The following is an 18,990-nucleotide window of genomic DNA, read 5'->3' on the forward strand; positions in this document are numbered from 1 at the left end:
GGGCGGAGCTCTGCGTGGCGGGGCGGGCTTGGCGCCGTAGATATGGCCACGGACCGGGCCTGGGCGGGGGCAGGGGCCGGGGCAAGAAGCCGGAAGCAGCCGCGGCCCCAGCTCGGGAGACATGGCGGGCGTTAAAGGTACATCCGAGGTCCGCGGCTCGCTGGTCCTGCCGTGGGATCGCCGCCTCGGCTCCGGGATGAGGCTGGAGCTGCGCTTTCAGCGCGTGGGTGGGGAACGGCCTCCCTCAGACCTGCCACCCTTCCCTCCTTTCCCGGTGGGAAGCAGCTTGCCTGCTCCCTTCGCCCCTTGGGGTACGGGTGGAGACGTGTTTGGGGGAACCTCAACCCTTTTTCTGCAAGGATACTGGCCTTCACGTTTCGCCCGGAGTGTCCGGGTCGCTGCAGGCGGAGCCCTCGCCGGGAGCAGTCCCTCCCTGGGAGACCCCGGCTAGCCCCGGGGGCATCACCTCCCCGCTTCCTTCCCAGTTCCTGGGAGCGTCCCCCCACCCCCTCCTCTGCCGAGTTTTAAACTGGGCTTTCACTTCCTGACATGTCCACCCTAATGCCTCTCCTCCCTTTTCCTGCCGCTTCGCCGAGTTTCCCGTTTCTTCCAGAGGAGCCATTGTCTCGGCATTGGGGCACTTAAATCTGTTGTTCCCGATGATTTTTCCAACTAGGCAGAGTTGGCTGCAGGCGGGTGTCAGCGGAAAGCGCCCTGAAATGCTGTATTTGTCTTAATTGTGGAGAGTAGATTAGGTGGAATTTTATCGCTGCTTTCATCAGCGTTTATTCGTTTATGGACAGACAAGAAGGTAGTGTTTGTGCAGGACTTTTTTTAAAATTCAGGTGTAGTTGATTTACAGTATCGTGTTAGTTTCAGGTCTCCAGCACAGCTCTTCATATATATATATATATATATATGTATATTATATATTCTTCAGATTCTCTTCCCTTATAGGTTATTACAAAATATTAAATATAGTTCCCTGTGCTATACAGTAGGTCTTTGAATGGGGCAGTTGATTTAAAAAGGGGTACCAAGAACACCAGTTCCCTCATCTATTTGCCTTCAGAGGAATGGGGAATGGCAGTTGTAGGAGAGGCTATTGGAAGGCTTCCTGTTGGTTTGGTAGGACACCCTTAGATGTCTAATCTTTTGAATAGAGTAGCATAACTCTTTCCACGTGGGAGTTCCTATCCTTGATATTTGTACGCAAAGATCTTCCCTCTCCAGTTAATCAACATGTGCTGTAAACATGCGTATGGGTGTCTTTGTACACATGTGTGTGTTCACTATGAAATTTAGCTGAGTGTGAAACTGTTAGTAGCAGACACATTTTAAAATTATTTCTGGCTGACTTTTATATTCGGCATTAATTTAGTAAACATGATTTACTTGGACAGTGTCCATTGTGAAATATATCCATTTGAAGCCAATGCAGAAAGCAGATGACAAGTATCAGCACTACACTGTGTTTAGTCATGCCCGGAAACTATCACATAATAATGTTTATGTGTGAATGTGTTAGAAATTGTGATACAGTAACAGGGAAGATAGGCTATGAAATGGAAAAGGACTAAGGAAGGGAAGCTTTTTGCAGATTATTCAACTTTTAAAGTGGGACTACTGTATGCCTGAGGCTTGGAATAAAAAGATAAATGAGAAGTTATTGTTGTTTGACAGAGCTGGAAATAATTGTTACTGTTTAAATGTCTGAAGTGTGCTCAGACACAATGGGAGCACAAAGATGGCGTTGTAGGTTGAATGTGTCCCCCAAATAAATATGTTCAAGTTCTAACTCCCCAGTATCTGTGAATTTGACCTTATTTGGGAAATAGGGTCTTTGCAGATGTAATCAAGTTAGGATGATATTGGATTAGTTGGACTCTAACCCAAGGACTAGTGTCCTTATAAGAAAAGGGAAATTAGGACATGGAGACATATAGGAAGAATACCATATGAAGACAGAGGCAGAAATTGGAACGATGCAACTGCAAGCCAGGGAGGACCAACGATTGCAGGAGTTAGGAAGAGGCAAGGAAGGAGTCTTCGAGGGAGCAGGTGTCAAGCCCCTAGAACTGTGAGAGAATAAATTCCTATTCTTCTAAGCCACCCAGTTTGTGGTACATTATTAATAGCAGCCCTAGGAAATTAATACAGATGGGATTATTGAACCCTGCTCCAGGGAGGAAGGGGACCACTTTCGCAAAAGAGGCAATTCTTGACCTGAATCTAAAAAGATCAGTAAGGCTTCACCTGGCAAAGGATGAGGTGAGGGCAGAGTTTATTCCAAGTGGAGAGAACATGTGACGCGGGGCAGAGGTGCGCCTCCAGTGCTAGAACAATGGCAGAGGTGTGCCTCCAGTGCTAGAACAACTCATAGGCTGTGAAAGCAACTGTGAAGGGGTGACACCAGCTTTATGTATTTGAGACATCATTGTCTGCTGTGTGGAGGATGGATTGGCAGAGTCATGAGATGAAGGCAGGCATGAGATGATAAGGGTCTTCACGGGGACAGTAGCTGAGGGCACAAGAGAAGAGGTGGTTGTCTTGGTCCTTTAGGACTGCTAGGACAAAAATACCATAACCTGGGTGGCTTAAATGACATTTATTTCCTAGTTCTAGAGGCTGGAATCTCCAAAATCAAGGTGCCAACAGATTTGTTGTCTGGTGAAGACTTGCTTCCTGGTTCCTAGACAGCCATCTTTTTGCTGTGTCCTCACATGGCAGAAGGGGCAAGGAAGCTCTATGGAGTCCCTTTTTTAAGGGTACTAATCCCATTCACGAGGGCTCCACCTTCATGACCTAATCACCTCCTAACACCATCTCGTTGGACTTTAGGATTTAATATATGAATTTGGGGGGAGGGACACAATCATTCAGTCTTTTTTTTAAAAAAAATTTATTTATTTATTTATTTTTGGCTGAGTTGGGTCTTTGTTGCTGTGCGTGGGCTTTCTCTAGTTGCGGTGAGCGGGGGCTACTCTTTGTTACGGTGCGCAGGCTTCTTGTTGCGGTGGCTTCTCTTGTTGCAGAGCACCGGCTCTAGGCCCGCGGGCTTCAGTAGTTGTGGCCTGTGAGCTCTAGAGTGCAGGCTAAGTAGTTGTGGTGAATGGGCTTAGTTGTTCCGTGGCATGTGGGATCTTCCTGGCCCAGGGCTCGAACTCATGTCCCCTGCATTGGCAGGTGGATTCTTAACCACTGCATCACCAGGGAAGCCCAATCACTCAGTCTTTAGCAGTGTGTTTGAGTGAGGCCTGGGAGACTGAGTCACCTTGACTTACTGATTTTCTAGAAAACAGAGTGTAGGGTTGGTGTCGGTTTTTGAAGATAGAGCCTTCAAACGGAAGAAGTGTGTGTTTGGGAGGAGAAGGTGGGGATGTTTCAGTTTTACACATGTTGCAGCTGAGGTCCCTGTTGGCTACCCACAGAAGTCCAGATTGGAGTTGGAGGTGCAGGCCAAGCTCTTAGAACCTACTCTGGGCTGCAGCATCAGATGTAGCTGGGTCCTTGTGGTACCAGGGAGCTTTGGGTTGAATGCAATGTCCCAGCAAGAGTGTGAAGTGACAAGAGAGATGAAATTCTATTCCAAGTTTAAGAGATGGCCGAGGATGCAATTCGTGAAAAAGAAAAAGGGGGGTAAAGAGCATCCACTGGCAATATAGTTGTGACCTTTGAGTGACTGGTGTCCCAGAACAGAAGGAAGAGATCTATGATTCCTGGCTTTGAATGGTCTCACGGAGGACAGAGTAGTGCAGATGATCAGGCACAGGCAGGGGACAAAGCCAATGAGGAAAAGATCGTCTGTAATGAAACAATATGGGACAAGTTACTTTTGTACATTTTTTTTTCCAAAAGTGACATGTGCTAAATGGAAAAATATATAAAACTGACAGTGCTTCCTTGTCCCCTACCGTCTGTATACTCCCAGATGTTTTAAAATCACCTTGGTATCTTCCTATAAAAGTCTCCTCAAATTGCCTTTAAAGTAAAAGGAAGCAATCAAAATGTTAATTAGTTTAGTCAGTGACTAATTTTGAGTATTATGGGTTTTTTTCAGAGGAGTATTTGGATAATTCAGTGTCCTGTGCTTTTGATTGCTACCTTTACCAAAGCACATCCAAGCACTTTACATAGATTATCTCATTTGATTCCCATAAACTCCCTAATAAGGTGGCACCACTATTCGCATTTTACAGGTGAAAAATCGGATTTAAAGAGGTTCACCTTCTGCCCAAGGTCACACAACCAGTCAGTGACAGAGTTAAGATTTGAACCCATGTTGGTGACTCAGAGCTCAAGATTTTTTAACAACTCACATTCCGTCTCCCACTCAGCGGTGGACAAAACAAGCATGTTCCTGCCTCCTCAAAGATTAGTGTAACAGAGGCAGGGAATAAATATTCAGGGGACACTAATTGGGAAGCACCAATCTTCAAATACTTGAAGCACTGTGGTGCGGAGGGCACAGTGATCAAAGGGTATATATTGCTAGGAGGCAGTTTGGGGTTCAATTTAAGCAAAAAGGGTTTTCAGCATTTAAAGACTATCAGAATGAAATGACCTGCCTCAGTGGTAGTGAGTTTCCCTTCAGTGGAGTTGTATCGACTGGCTGGCTGGCTCTTGGGACAAATATAGAGGGAATTCATATGTTAGATAGGGGTTGAGTACTGGAAAGGCTCTTTCGCCACCTGATGATTTAAAAATGATGCACATAGGTGGTCATTTGCTAGTCAAATGTAACATTAACCAATGAAATAAGTAAATCACTGCATTCTTTTTTTTATTAAAACATTTAAAATCGAGATATAATTCACGTGACATAAAATTAACCTTTTTAAAGTGTAAAATTCCTTGCGTTTTGGTATATTCAAGAGATTGTGAAACCATTACTACTTTCTAATTCCAGGACGTTTCATCAACCCCAAAAGAGTGCCTCCCCATTCCCCTCCCCCCTCCCTCAGTCCCTGACAACCACTGGACCTATAACTCTTGGTTTTATTTTTCACAGCTCTTGTGGCATTATCCTTCAGTGGGGCTATTGGGCTGACTTTTCTTATGCTGGGATGTGCCTTAGAGGATTATGGGTAAGTTATCATTTCCAAAAGAACTATTTTTTGTGTGTCTTTGTCACTGTTAGTATGGGTATTAGGGAGTTTGGTCAGTTTAGCACCAAGCTCTAACCGATGAGTTAATGAAGTCCAAATTATGAACCCAGTCCCTTCCTGGGTCACTTGTATTTGTGCAGACAAAAGCTCTGTTTAAAACTGATGTATTCATTTAATGAGCATTTATTGAAAACCTCCTCTGGACTAGCTGGTGACACAAGAATGAAGAGACACAGTCCTGTCCTCAAGCAGTTTACAGTTCTAGTTATGAGTGAGAGACAGGTAAACAGTCCAGTCAGTAAGCTGACAGATCTAGTAGAGAGTGTACAAAGTACAGTGAGAGCTTTGAGAAAGTAAATCTGAGTTTCCCTGGGAGAGTCAGGGAGGGCTGCATAGAAGAGGTTGTCTTTAAGCTGAGACTTGGTGGATAAATAAGCTTATCAGGCTTGATGAGTCAGGGGAGGGCATTCAGGCAGAGGGAGTGTTTAAGGAACAGAAAGGCTGGTGTGGCTACAGATTGAACGAATGAAGGGAACATGGCACAGAATGAATGGAAGAAATTGGCCAAATCATGTGAGGCTTTGTAGGCCAGGGCAAGGAATCTGGGTTTTATTCCAAGCAAGTGAAAGTTTCCACCTGTGTGCATTCAAAAGATCTCTATTGAATGTGCAAGGCACTGTGCTATGTTCTATAGGGAAAGCAAAGATGACTAAGTTAAGATTCTGTCCCTAAAGAAATGACAGCTCAATAATACAGAAAACAATAAAGATTCTAGATTTTACATTGTGTAGTTGTTTCTTAACACAATATAAGTTATCTACAGATTAATGGACTAGTAATTTTTAATGATCGCTACTTGTTAGCTGTTCCTGGTAGAAATCACCTCATGTATTAATAGTGACAAATGAAAATAATCGTTGACCTAGGCATTTAAAGTAATATTAACCTTGAAACAGTAATATATCTTTAATTATGATGTAACTGTAACTTTTCCTTTTGGGTTTCTTCTGGGTGCACCCAACAGTGTTTACTGGCCCTTGTTTGTCCTGATATTCCATGCCATCTCTCCCATCCCCTATTTCATTGCCAAACGAGCAACATATGACTCCGATGCAACAAGTAGTGCCTGTCGGGAACTGGCTTATTTTTTCACTACCGGAATTGTTGTTTCTGCCTTTGGATTTCCTGTTATTCTTGCTCGTGTGGCCGTGGTAAGTTTTGTTGTCTATTGTTTTGCCCAGTTATTGCTGAGTTTACTCCACAGGCCTGCGTCTGGAACCACAAATTTCATTTCCCCTGCTTTGACTTAATCCTCAAGGCCAGGCATACTTTTAGTTTCTCTATTCCCCCAATTTAGAGCCATCTGTCAGTATCTTGCCCCTGTTTGCAGAATGCTTTCTTTGTTTCTCTTACAACTTTTAGCCAGGCCAAGTGATTTCTTGCTTTTTCTACTGTAAGCTATTTTCTAGAATTGTTCTGGAATCCTTACCTTTTATTGTAGGGCCATCCAGAGACTACTGTAGCAATACTCTGCTAGTTCCAAAGTCAACATCAAAAGGGGTCCTGATCACCTAATTCCAGTGTGTGTGTGTGTGTGTGTGTGTGTGTGTGTGTGTGTGTGTGTGTGTGTGTGTGTGTGGTTCGGGGGGGTTGTTCCCCACACCACTGAGGAGCAATTCTTCCACACCAGCTGGGTGTCCTACAGTTGTGCTCAATTCTGACTCTGTCTACCTAGAGATAACAGCAGATTCCACTGGTTCAGGGCTCAGTCCCGCAAGACTGCCTCCCTCTTCAGATGACAGTCACAGGTTCAGCTTGTTACGTGTGCTTCTGACTGACTGGCTATAAATCAGGGATTCCCACGACCCCCTCCTTGGGTTTGATTAATTTGTTAGAACTCAGGGAACCCATTTACTCACTGGATTCCCAGTTTGTTGTAAAAGGGTATAACAGAAGCAGCCAGATGGTAGAGATGCATAGGGCAAGGTGTGGGGGAAGACCATGGAGCTCCCATGACATCTCTGAGGGTACCACTTTCCCCAAAGCAGCAAATCATCAACCTGGAAGTTCTCCGAATCCTATCCTTTTGAGTTTTTATGAAGGCTTCGTTACATAGTCGTGATGGATCAAACCATTGGCTATTGGAGATCGAGTCAACCTCCAGCCCCCTAGCCCCCTCTCCCTGGAGGTTGGGGGTGGGACTGAAAGTTCTGTCTAGTCACATGGTTGTCTCCTTCTGCAACCGGCTTCCATCCTTAGGTGCTTTCCAAAGTTACCTCATTCACATAAAAAAAGTCACCTTTACCACTCTCATCACTTAGGAAATTCCAAGGGTTTTAGAAGCTCTGTGCAAGAAATGGGGACAAAGACCAAATTCTTACTATAAATCACAACATATCAAATTCTTCTCCTGCAAATAGGATCATAGATACAATCCTCAACACAATAGGCATATATTGAGGGACAACTGTACAGCTACTAGAAGATACAGTGAATAAGATGACATCTTCATATTGTTGAAGAAAAAACTTAATCAATCATCGACATAAAAAAGAAATGGAAAATTTTATTTGAGCCGACCTAAGGATTATAACCCAGGAGACGACTGTTCCACATGTTAGAGATCAAAGCACAGTTACATAAGTTTTAGAGACAAATGGTTATATGTCAAATGACATACTACTGACAGTTTATGCAATCCAGATTGGCATGTATAAAGTAAGTAGTGGGTCATGGGTAATCGTGGCCCCTTACAGGATTAAGAAGGAAGGTTATCTCCTAAGCAGTTGTGACCCTTTATGAGATTAAAAAGGAAAGTTATCTCCGAAGGAAGTCTGGTTAATGCAGATGCACAGTACACACTGAAGGGGAGGGAGGAGGCCCAAACAGGCAGAGAAAAATTTTATGTTTAATTTTTTTCTTGTCTTGACATAAAATATGCACTTTATTTCATCGATATCAAATGTAAAATTTTTCTTTTTGTCTCTGAAATACACATTATGGGTATAATTTATTCAGTTCTTTGACATTCACTGTCTTTCATACTATTTGCTTTTATTTCCCCCAATTACATACTGTTTCAACTTCATGAAACTCTTACTTGGGGCATTGACTATCAGATCTGCACAAGTGTTATTTATTCATGCAGTAAACATCTTTGGAGCATATGCTATTTATAGGACACTAAGAATAAGAACCAGATACTGTCTCTGTTCTCAAAGAGCACAGAAACTAGCCTGATGGGCAAGTGTACTATAAATATACCAAGCGTGGTCATTAAAACATGATCAGAATGCCATAGGAGCACCGAGAAGAGAGAAATTACAACTGGCATTTGATGTGGCCTCTAAGGATAAATGATGTTTTGTGTACAGTAGGGAAGGCTATTGTATGGAATGGCACCCAAGTGCAAAAATGCAGTATGTGGAATAAAGAGCAGTCCAATATGATGGAGCAAAAAGGGAGTGGTTGAGATTGAGGATAGAAAGGCTGGGGAAGCCTGACTGGGAAGGGTCTGGAATGCCAGGCCAGTTTGAACTCTGTCTAGATAACAGAAGCGTGGAAGTCTTTTGTTTTTTGGTTTTTTTAAATTTATTTTGGGCTGTGTTGGGTCTTCGTTGCTGCACGTGGGCTTTTCTCTAGTTGCGGCCAGCAGGGGCCACTCTTCATTGCAGTGTGTGGGCTTCTCATTGCAGTGGCTTCTCTTGTTGCGGAGCACGGGCTCTAAGAGCGCGGGCTTCAGTAGTTGCAGCACGTGGGCTTAGTAGTTGCGGCACATGGGCTTCAGTAGTTGTGGTGCACAGGCTCAGTTGCTCCGCGGCATGTGGTATCTTCCTGGACCAGGGATCGAACCCGTCCCTGCGTTGGCAGGCAAGATTCTTAACCACTGCGGCATCAGGGAAGTCCACATGGAAGGTTGTAGATGTCATATTTTCATTATCTTATTCTTCTTGTGCCTTAGACTAGTACTTCTTAAATTTTGCCCTAAAGATTTCTATTTTTACCTTTCAAATACTGCATCACGTTTTATGAGGAAACTTTCACTGATGTTTTCTATTTGTTAAATTAAAACAAAAAATGCCCACTAGAGGGTACTCTCATCCCCAACTGTGCCTCTGGAAAACTATCTGCCCTGCTGGAAAGCTCTTTATTTGCATGCAGAGTATTATTTAAAACCTTTTCTTGCCTAGAAAAGAAACAAATCAATCCGTAACTCTCCAATTCCTATTTTCATGAAAGAAGGCAATACATACAGAACTTTCAGTACCTAATATTGTAATTGGACCCTTTGTAATCTTGCTTCATGTATTTTACTTAAGGCAGTCATTGTCTACTGAAAACAAGTAGAGAAATATGTCTAATGGGGAAAACGTTAAGGATGATACCAGACTTAATTGATGAGCATCATGAAATAATTAGACTAATTACTGAACAGTTCACTCTCTCCTGTCTATTAGATTATTAAGCCTTTTAGCAGTTTTATGTAATATTTCCTTGGATGTTTCTAAAGCAGAAAGTAACAGATTTGCAAAGAGTACAGTATAAAGAAAGTAAAGATTTAATCCTCTTTTTTTGTGTTTCAGATCAAGTGGGGAGCCTGTGGCCTGGTGCTGGCAGGCAATGCAGTGATTTTCCTTACAATTCAAGGTTTTTTCCTTGTATTTGGAAGAGGAGATGATTTTAGCTGGGAGCAGTGGTAGCATGTGCTTTATTCTGATAAAATGCATTTAATTTCTTAGAATTCATACTGTATGTATATGTGTGCACATGTGGCCTTTTACTATGAAATTTAATATACTGTTTCTTTATACCTTTGTAATCATGTTCACTTTAAGGAGGACTACGTGGGGAAAAGGTTAGTTTTATTCCCAGCCAGTAGACCTCTCCATTTACTCAAGTTGAATTATGTTATTTGTTTAGCTTTTCATAGAGTCATGGTGCTCTCAGAAAATATGTTAACTCAGTCTTGTAGACAGCTGCTCACTCAGTGTGCTGCATCTCCACCTTTGGCCCAGGGATGTGCTTCAGTGGGCACATAGCACTGGGGCTGTCTCAGCTCTGCCCAGGACTTCCAAGATATACTTGTGGCCCAGAGAGACAGAGGCGGCTCCCTCTTTATGTTGCGGACTCTTGCTTCTCCAAGTGTGGTCCACAGACCAAGAGCAACAGCATCTCGAAGCGTGGTGCATAGGAGCTTATTACAAATGCAGCGTCTGGGGCCCCGTCCTCAACCTAATTCATTTTGATGAGACCCCAAGTGAAACGCAGGCACATTAAAGTCTGAGAAGCGCTGTCATGAAGGAAGAAGCATTGCCTTCCCCTTGGCTGAACCCCTTAGCCTCTCTGGGCATTATTAGCTGCTTGTAAAAACTGTTTCCCCTGCCCCTCGTGTTGAGGCCTACTTCAGACTGTCCTTGGAATTTGTGAAATGTCCAAACCTATACTTTATAGGCTGTTCCTCACATCTGTGAAGTGTACTCAGTAGGGAACAGCTATGGCTTCATATTCTCTGAAAGGCAGTGGCTGCCTTCACAGTGCTGGGGGGACAGATCCCTCACTGGGAGGCAGGGGAGGGAAGGCTGGGCTGGAACCGGCCCCTGCTTTAGCAGGATGGGGAAGAATGGATAAGTAATGCCATTTAATTTCCCTTCATAATCTGACATTTTTCCCCAGTTCCTTCCCTGTGCTGCTGCCCACCCACCTTCACCAGCCCCCCCAAACACACTCACTCCCAGCAGTTCTGATTTGCCCTATCTTCTTCATGGCCCGGCTTCTCCTTTCTACAGAGACATGGAGCCTAGTAAGCAAGCAGAGGGTGAGCTGCTTCATTTTATTTACATGTGATGTACTTGTCTTTCATGTCCTGTAGGACTTTTAAAATATATATATATATATATATGTATGTATGTATGTATATATATATATATATATATATATATAAAACACTTTATGCCACTTTTAAATGAATCATTGAGAATTCATGTCATGCTGGGTCCTGTAATCACAGGTTTTCTAGCTCAACTTTTTGTCCAAGACCTTATGGAGTTGGAGAAAGGGAAAGGCGGGAACTAGAACCACGTGATTAGAACATAAGCAATGATTTTAAAGCATTGTTAATGTGTGATAACTGACATACATTCAAAACACTGAAACCCTGAAGTTTGTAACCCCTTCATATTTTTGCGATATGTGGGCCTCTCACTGCCGTGGCCTCTCCCGTTGCGGAGCACAGGCTCTGGACGCGCAGGCTCAGCGGCCATGGCTCACGGGCCCAGCCGCTCTGCGGCATGTGGGATCTTCCCAGACCGGGGCATGAACCCGTGTCCCCTGCATCGGCAGGTGGACGCGCAACCACTGCGCCACCAGGGAAGCCCATCTAGCTCAACTTTTTGTCCAAGGCCTATCGAGAAAGGGAAATATGGGAACTAGAACCACGTGATTAGAATGTAAGCAGTGATTTTAAAGCATTCTTAATGTGTGATAACAGACATACATTCAAAACACTGAAACCTTGAAGTTTGTAACCCCTTCATATTCTGGAATGATGCTGGGAGCAGGAGAAGACAAGAGTGATACCTAAAAGGATAATATGCAAAGCGATATTTCAGCCTTATGCATGATTTTATGTTTTCAGTGTACTATGTACGTATAGAACTGTTAAAGTTGTTATTTCCAGTATTTATATTAGAAAAATTATATAGACACTTTATAATTTTAACCAGCATTTTTAATAACACACTTACTGTATTATAATAAATTTTACTTTTAACAGAAAAGAAAAGCTTAATTTTAAAAGTTTTTATTCTGATGTCACCTTGCTTAAAAGGTAACAAAAATATGAAAATTTCTTTGTGTTCTGAAATGTGCAGTTGTGAGCAATAATCTGTCCTGCATTAGAATAATAGCAGGAAGTTACCATTTTGGATGTGTAGTTGGCTTGAAATAGCTTTTCTTTTCCTAAGATGGAGATACTGTTTAATTTATACTATCTTTTGCAAAAGTGCCCGTGTTGCTTACACACATTTTAAACAACCAAGGTAGCCTTAATATGTAGCCCTAAAGCATTGCCTCTTGATTATATTTCCAGAATGATATAAAGCACTTGCATATAGAATATTTGTAGTTATTCCCTACTAATGGAATGGTTTATCGAAGTGATAGATTATTGGATTTGCTATATGTATGAAACAGAGACATTTATTCTGCAGCACCTAGTATCATTTAAGTAATAAATGTCAGTAGGGAGTATTGCTGTATATGAATGTACGGTACAAAAGTTTCATCTCGGTAACACAAATGTTGGGCTTTTTTTTTGCGGTACGCGGGCCTCTCACTGTTGTGGCCTCTCCTGTTGCGGAGCACAGGCTCCGGACGCGCAGGCTCAGCGGCCATGGCTCACGGGCCCAGCCGCTCTGCAGATGTGGGATCTTCCTGGCCCGGGGCACGAACACGTGTCCCCTGCATCGGCAGGCGGGCTCTCAACCACTGCGCCACCAGGGAAGCCCAATGTTGGGCATTTTTTAATTCCTTATAAAAGGTTCATTTGTTTTCTATACACCATAGAATATATTTTGGAGATTCAAAGCACGTTGATTACATTCTAAAACTGAGAATGCACATAAAGAATTGCCCAGAAGTGAGTAATCTTATGAAGAGATTCTCTATCATGTTCCAAACAACTGGCTTATACTTTGAAACACTTTTCCCACAGAAACAGTAGCATGCTACCATGGGTTACGAGGCCAAGCCTTCTGAGGAAGGCTAAACCCTAACATAGCTGACCTTTAATACTCAAGGAACCTGCCTGAGTTTTGGATCTTGGCAACAGGGTAGTGTCAACAGTTTGAAGGAAGGTAAGTGGAAATTTCCACCTCCTTTCCTAAGAACAAGGTCTTTCTTGCTTCAATTTTTGCAGCCCTCACTATCCCCTAATGCCCTTGGGGTCCATTAAACCTGTGATGTTTGCTGGCCTCCTCTCCTGACTCAGAGGCCTCCTCTTAGTCTGCCCCACCTCCCGGGGTTCTTCATATTCCTAAATCACCCGCCTTTCTACTGCTACCAATCAGTTTTCTTAGTAAAGCTGATATCTTGTGATGTTTAAAGAGAAAGCAGTCGGTTCATACTCTTTCCCAGAAATAATGAATGGCTGTGATCATCTTCCCCACATCTGGAACGCATCCATACCTGCCTCGTGCAGTTATCTTGCAGGGCTGCAGCTGCATTTTTTTCTGTTGTGGCCTCCCCCGTTGCGGAGCACAGGATCCGGACGCGCAGGCTTAGCGGCCATGGCCCACGGGCCAAGCCGCTCTGCGGCATGTGGGATCTTCCCGGACCGGGGCACGAACACGTGTCCCCTGCATCAGCAGGCGGGCTCTCAACCACTGCACCACCAGGGAAGCCCTGCAGCTGCATTTTTACAAGGGCATGCCTTGGAACCCATTTGCAGAAATGGCAATGTTCCACAGTAAAGTGAAAAAAGCATTCCAGCGGTTTATAGAAGGACAGTAATATTTTCGGCCAGGAGCAAGCCTATCACACTTCATCCCTTCCTCACGGTGAGTTCTCAGCTGGTCCTACATTTCATAGTTGTTTCTTTTCCTCCACTTATGAACCCACAGATTTTTCTTACAGTCCTCAGGAAGTCTTTACCACTGAGGTATCTTCTTGGTGAAGACTCTTCTAGAGAGTGAAATGTTTCATGAAGTTAATAGCATTCCTTAGGCTCTCAGAGAAATGCTTAGGAGATGTCACAAAAATGCCTTTTTGAAGTTTGCAAAATTCAGGTTTTGCACCATAATTTAACCAAAATATTATGAGGATGCTAGCATTTTCCAAGCATAGTAATTAGTTCACAACTGGGAAATATTATTCCTGTAGATGAATATAAGTTCTGCATTTAAATGTCATTTTTGCCATTCTGCCTCATGAAGTACCTTATTTGCAAAAATCTCAGTGTGTAACTCATGAGTTACAATCTGCTTTCATGTGGCCATGTTCCTGGAGTAGAGCAGTGACATGTGACCCCAAACACACTGTGCAAGGTCCCCAAGATTGCTTTAGAATGCAATTAATGTACATACGATGGGGATGATTTTCTTTCTTTTTTTTTCTTCCTCCAGCTAGGCCACCAGAGGGTGATTTCCTTTAAAATCAAGCTTGTCATTTATACTTGAACAAAGACTTTTATGTACATTATTAAACTAAAACTTTTATATTTTACTTTGGGATGCATTATATTTGGAAAGGAGACCAGTAGATTTCTTTCCCCAGTGTTTTTGTTTGGATAATCTTAATTAAACGTGGAGAATTTGTCTAGTTTTGAGCCCATATTTATTGTGGTTGATAGAAGTAATCCAAGAATGTGTGTAACCGGGAGGAATCGAGTCCCTAGTTACAGCTTTGCTAACATCCCAGGGTTGAAGGTGGTTGTGTGGGACATGGTTAATCAAAAATTTGCTGTTTTGGGAAAGAGAGAAAAAGTCAACACTTTAAAAAAGTGCTGTACATATTCTGAAGAGTCATTTTGTGCACTATAGTGAAGAATGCACACATGTAAAGTACTGCTTAAGGAGTAACGTGTCCTCCTTATACACAGAGCATTTGGGGAAGATCTGATGTTTTACAGGTGGATTGAGGCAGTTAGTTAGATTATAAAGAAACTGAGCTAGATATTTCGTTGTATTGCCCAACTAAGTGTAAAGTTAAATTCTTAGTAGAAATTTGGTTATACCAACATCACTGTAAAATGCCCATAAGAAAAAATAGTTCCCAAGGAAGCTTCTGTGGTCCAAGGGCTTGTATATAAGAATTTTCATTTAGAAAAAGCATGCTGGATGCATCGAGAGACCTTGTCTGGGGCTGAGAATGGATGTGTCTGGAGAAATCATGTACCTGTTATTTAAACATAGCACCTTCTGTCTTGAGATTTTTTAAAAAAATACCTGCCTATCTTTTGGGTCAGCTAAATGTAAATAAAAAGGTATTATCTGCTATCCAGTAATCATACCTGGCAAGTTATTTTCTTCTTTTCTTCCTACAATGGCTCTTTAAAATTTCCATTTAGGTTATCAGTCAAGTTTCATCCTCCTTTGTTTTTGCTGAAGTAGGAAACAAATGTCTGTTTTTTAAAAAAGAAAGGTGCAAAGAATTAAAATTTCCAGCCTTTCCCCACGTTTTTTAAAAGTGTAACTTTGTAGAAAATGAATTTCAGTTCATTCCCCTGTAGTCACCTGGCATAGTGCAAAATTAATCGATGACCATTTTGAAACAAGGATTCATCTTCAATACAGGGCATGTAGGCAAAGTGGTCTTAATCTTGAGATTACTCACTTGGGAAAGAACACAACTGAAGACATGGCACATAGTAGCCCTTCACTGTTGACTTATCTCTTTGTCAAAACTGGATAAATTTTTAAAATATTTATTTATTTATTTTATTTTGGCTGCGCCGGACCTCAGTTGAGACACGCAGGATCTTTTTAGTTGTGGCCTGTGGACTTCTGAGTTGCGGCATGCGGACTCTTACTTGCAGCATGCATGTGGGATCTATTTCCCCGAGCTGGGATTGAACCTGAGCCCCCCTGCCTTGGGAGCGTGGAGTCTTATCCACTGGACCACCAGGGAAGTCCCGAAATTGGATACTTATAGCTGTTTCTCACACTTCCAAATTAATTATTAGATATTATTTTTTTTACTAGATATTATTAAATCAAAAGTTGCTCATTCATTTTTTTTGTCCTCAGAATAATTAAACAATAAAACCATCAATTCAACCTTAGCTAGATAATTATTTCATTTAATAATTTAAAGCATAAATGCACATCCATGCTTCTGCCTCAGTACTTTCATGTCCAGTGCAGTTGAGAAACAAATTTAATCACCATATTCTGTAAAGTTTCATGATTCTTATAGCCCTGACCTCCCAAAACTGTATGCTTGTTCCTCTGACAAATCCAGAATTCTCCAGCGCTTCTAACCATCACTCCTACAGCCTCACCATCTGCGCTTCCTTGGCGATGCTCTTGCTGAAATCCACTTGCTGCTGATGGAATTGAGTCGAATGAAATTTAAATGTAGGTTTTAATTGGATGATTGATTTACTCAAGGTACCACACTTAGTATTTGCCATGGGGTCTTACAGTGGTACCTAAGCTGATGCTCTATAGCCCACGTCCCCACAGTGTGCTATGGAGTACCTCTGTGATCTACCCACTTTGCCTGTGCATGTCTCTCATGTCATGGAGGTTTCCTGTCACTCTGAGAGCACCTAGCTAAAGGCTCTGAAACAGAGGGTCCCCACCAAACACTGGCATCAACATTTATCTCCCTTTTTCTGCAGCTTGTCAATAAGGGGAAGTTGAAGGTTGTGGGGCAGATACACAGGCTGTTTGAAGATGGGACTTTTTGGACCCATCTTTGAGGGATGAATTCGAGGTGTCACATAAAACATTTATGAGCGCTAATTAGTGGCATAAGTCGCTACAGGATTGATACCCTTCCCACAAACCTAAGTTGAAGTTTAGTTAATAGAAAATTATAACACACATATATGTAAAACATACATCAAAGAGTCAACTTTTCATTTATTCAACAAAAACCTTTCCTATTCTGTATCTACACTCACTGACTTGCTTATCTCATGCTGCCTCATGGCTTTACCTTTTCTAGGCAGCTGACTCACACGTTAATCTCCAGCCCGGACTTCTCTAAATCCCAGAATTGTATATCTGACTGCCAACATCATCTCTCCACTTGGATGCCTAATAGGTATCTCAAACTTAGCACGTCCAGAATCAAAACTCCTGACACTTCCTATTATTCCCGGTTTTCCAGAACAAAAGACCTGGAGTGTTTTAGAACACCTCATTACTGCACATCCCCCAGGCACTCCATCAGGAAATCGTGTTGCTTCTAGCTTCAAATGTATCTGGAATCAAAGCACTTCTCATACCTTTGCTGCTACTAGTGGTTCAAGACAGTATGGTCTTACTTGGGTTATTGCACTAACCTCCTAACTGGTTCCCTGCTTTTGCCCTTTTCCCGCTTAAGGCTAGTTTCAACAGAGCAGCATGACTGAGCCTGTAAAATGTAAATCAGATCATGTCACCCCTCTGCTCCACTGATGTCTCATCCCACTTCAATAGTAAAATGACAACCCAGTTGAAAAACAGACACAGGTTCTGAATAGTCATTTCTCCAAAGATGTGCAAATGGCCAATAAGCACATGAAAAGATGCTCAACGTCATTAGACATCAGGGAAATGGAAATCCAAACCAGTATGAGCTTCACATCCACTAGGATAGCTAGAATCAAAAAGACAAACAATAACAAGTGTTAGCAAGGATAGGATAAAGTCAGAGCCCTTGTAAATTGCTGGTGGGGATATAAAATGGTGTGGCCACTATAGAAAATTTTGGAAGTTCTTCAAGATGTTAAACATTGAGTTACCATACAACCCAGCAAATCCATTCCTAGGCACATACCCAAGAGAGATGACAACATATATCACACAAAAACTTGAATACAAATGTTCATAGCAGCTTTATTCATAGTAGCCCAAATTGGAAAGTAGAAACAATCCAAATGTCTATCAACTGATGAATGGATAATGTGGTCTATCCATACAATGGAATATTTTTCAGCCATAAAAAGAGATGAAGTGTCGATAAATGCTATAACATGTATGAACCTCGAAAACATCATGTTAAGTGGGAAAAGAAAGTCACAAAACCCCATGTATTATATAATTCTATTTATATGAAATGTCCAGAATAAACAGAAATAGAGTGTAGATATGTAGTTGCCAGGGACTGAGGGAAGGGGTAATGAAGAATGACTGCTCATGGGTATGGGTTTCTTTTTGTGGTGATGAAAATGATTTGGAATTAGCGGTGATGATTGCACAGCTTTTGAATATACTACAAGTCATTGGGCTGTACACTTTAAAAACGTGAATTGTGTAGTAGGTAAATTTCATCTTAATAAAAAAAACAAAAAGTCAAACAAACAAACAAAAAGAGGAAATAACTTGAATGTCTATCAACTGAAAAGTGTGGTTCAAACTTATCTTAGGTGATAAAAATGTTCTAGATTGATTGTGATAATGTTTGCACAACTCTTTGACTATGCTAAAAACTACTGAACTGCACACTTTAAATGGGTATTATGGTATGTGAATTGCATTTTAATAAATCTGCAAAGCATAATGAATGAGTGAATGAACTCTTTGAACTACAAAAAAAGTAAAAGTGTCAATTATTCCCAGGCTTACCTTTAGGAATACCTTTAGAAATCCAGCCAATACCAAAATAATTCAAATTTTGAGCTTTAATTTACCAGCACTGTCATTTTTCTAGACTTAATAATATTTATCAGGTTTTTAAAATTTGAAATTTGAAATTTGGGGGGGAAAACACCTCTTTTTTAAGGAGAACCCCCAAATTGTGTGTCAGGATCCATAAAATGTAGGACTGTCCCTGGCCAGAGCAGTGATCAAAACAGACAAAAATACTTGCCATATAGAACTGGTATTTCAGTGGGAAAAGAAAAATAAAAACTAGATAAGAAAATAAAATACATGATATGACAGGTGCCATGGGGGAAAATATAGAAGGGAAGGGGAATAAGTAGTATGTGGGTCCTTGCAATTTTAGATTGGGTGGCATAGGCTTCACTGTGAAAAAAAGCATTTGAGTTCAGACCCAAAAGAGATGAGAAGACAGAGCTGTGTGGATGTGAGGCACAAGTCAATCTTTGTGGACATCCTTAATTAGCTCTTTTAAGATGCTTTTCTAGAAGAGCAACGTTGGATAGAAGAGTGAACACATTTTTCATGGTGCCAAATCATCTTCCTGCTCAGCAGTTCTTGAGAATACTCTTTCC

At 41.8% G+C, this 18,990-nt stretch overlaps 2 protein-coding genes across 3 annotated transcripts in view; both read left to right on the plus strand.

Annotated features, from left to right (window-relative positions):
• Nucleotides 1–47: 47 nt before the first annotated feature.
• Nucleotides 48–18,990, plus strand: part of LEPR (leptin receptor) — a 189,810-nt gene continuing 170,867 nt past the window's right edge. For both annotated transcript variants that reach the window (XM_007460085.1, XM_007460086.1), the window contains exons 1-2: nucleotides 48–137; nucleotides 5,012–5,087. The gene's annotated coding sequence lies outside the window, so the exon portion shown is untranslated. The remainder of the gene's footprint in view (nucleotides 138–5,011; nucleotides 5,088–18,990) is intronic.
• LEPROT (leptin receptor overlapping transcript) lies at nucleotides 92–10,163 on the plus strand. Its single transcript, XM_007460084.1, has 4 exons — nucleotides 92–137; nucleotides 5,012–5,087; nucleotides 6,133–6,319; nucleotides 9,692–10,163. Exons 1-4 carry the CDS (start codon nucleotides 122–124, stop codon nucleotides 9,806–9,808), a joined length of 396 nt encoding a protein of 131 aa, XP_007460146.1. The 5' UTR covers nucleotides 92–121; the 3' UTR covers nucleotides 9,809–10,163.

Source organism: Lipotes vexillifer, unplaced genomic scaffold (genome assembly GCF_000442215.2).
Source record: "Lipotes vexillifer unplaced genomic scaffold, Lipotes_vexillifer_v1.1 scaffold134, whole genome shotgun sequence".
Lineage (NCBI taxonomy): Eukaryota > Metazoa > Chordata > Mammalia > Artiodactyla > Lipotidae > Lipotes > Lipotes vexillifer.

Coding starts and splice junctions, on each gene's coding strand:
- LEPROT (XM_007460084.1), top strand. Junction 5,088..6,132: donor TGTGCCTTAGAGGATTATGG/GTAAGTTATCAT, acceptor TGCACCCAACAG/TGTTTACTGGCCCTTGTTTG. Junction 6,320..9,691: donor TTCTTGCTCGTGTGGCCGTG/GTAAGTTTTGTT, acceptor TTTGTGTTTCAG/ATCAAGTGGGGAGCCTGTGG.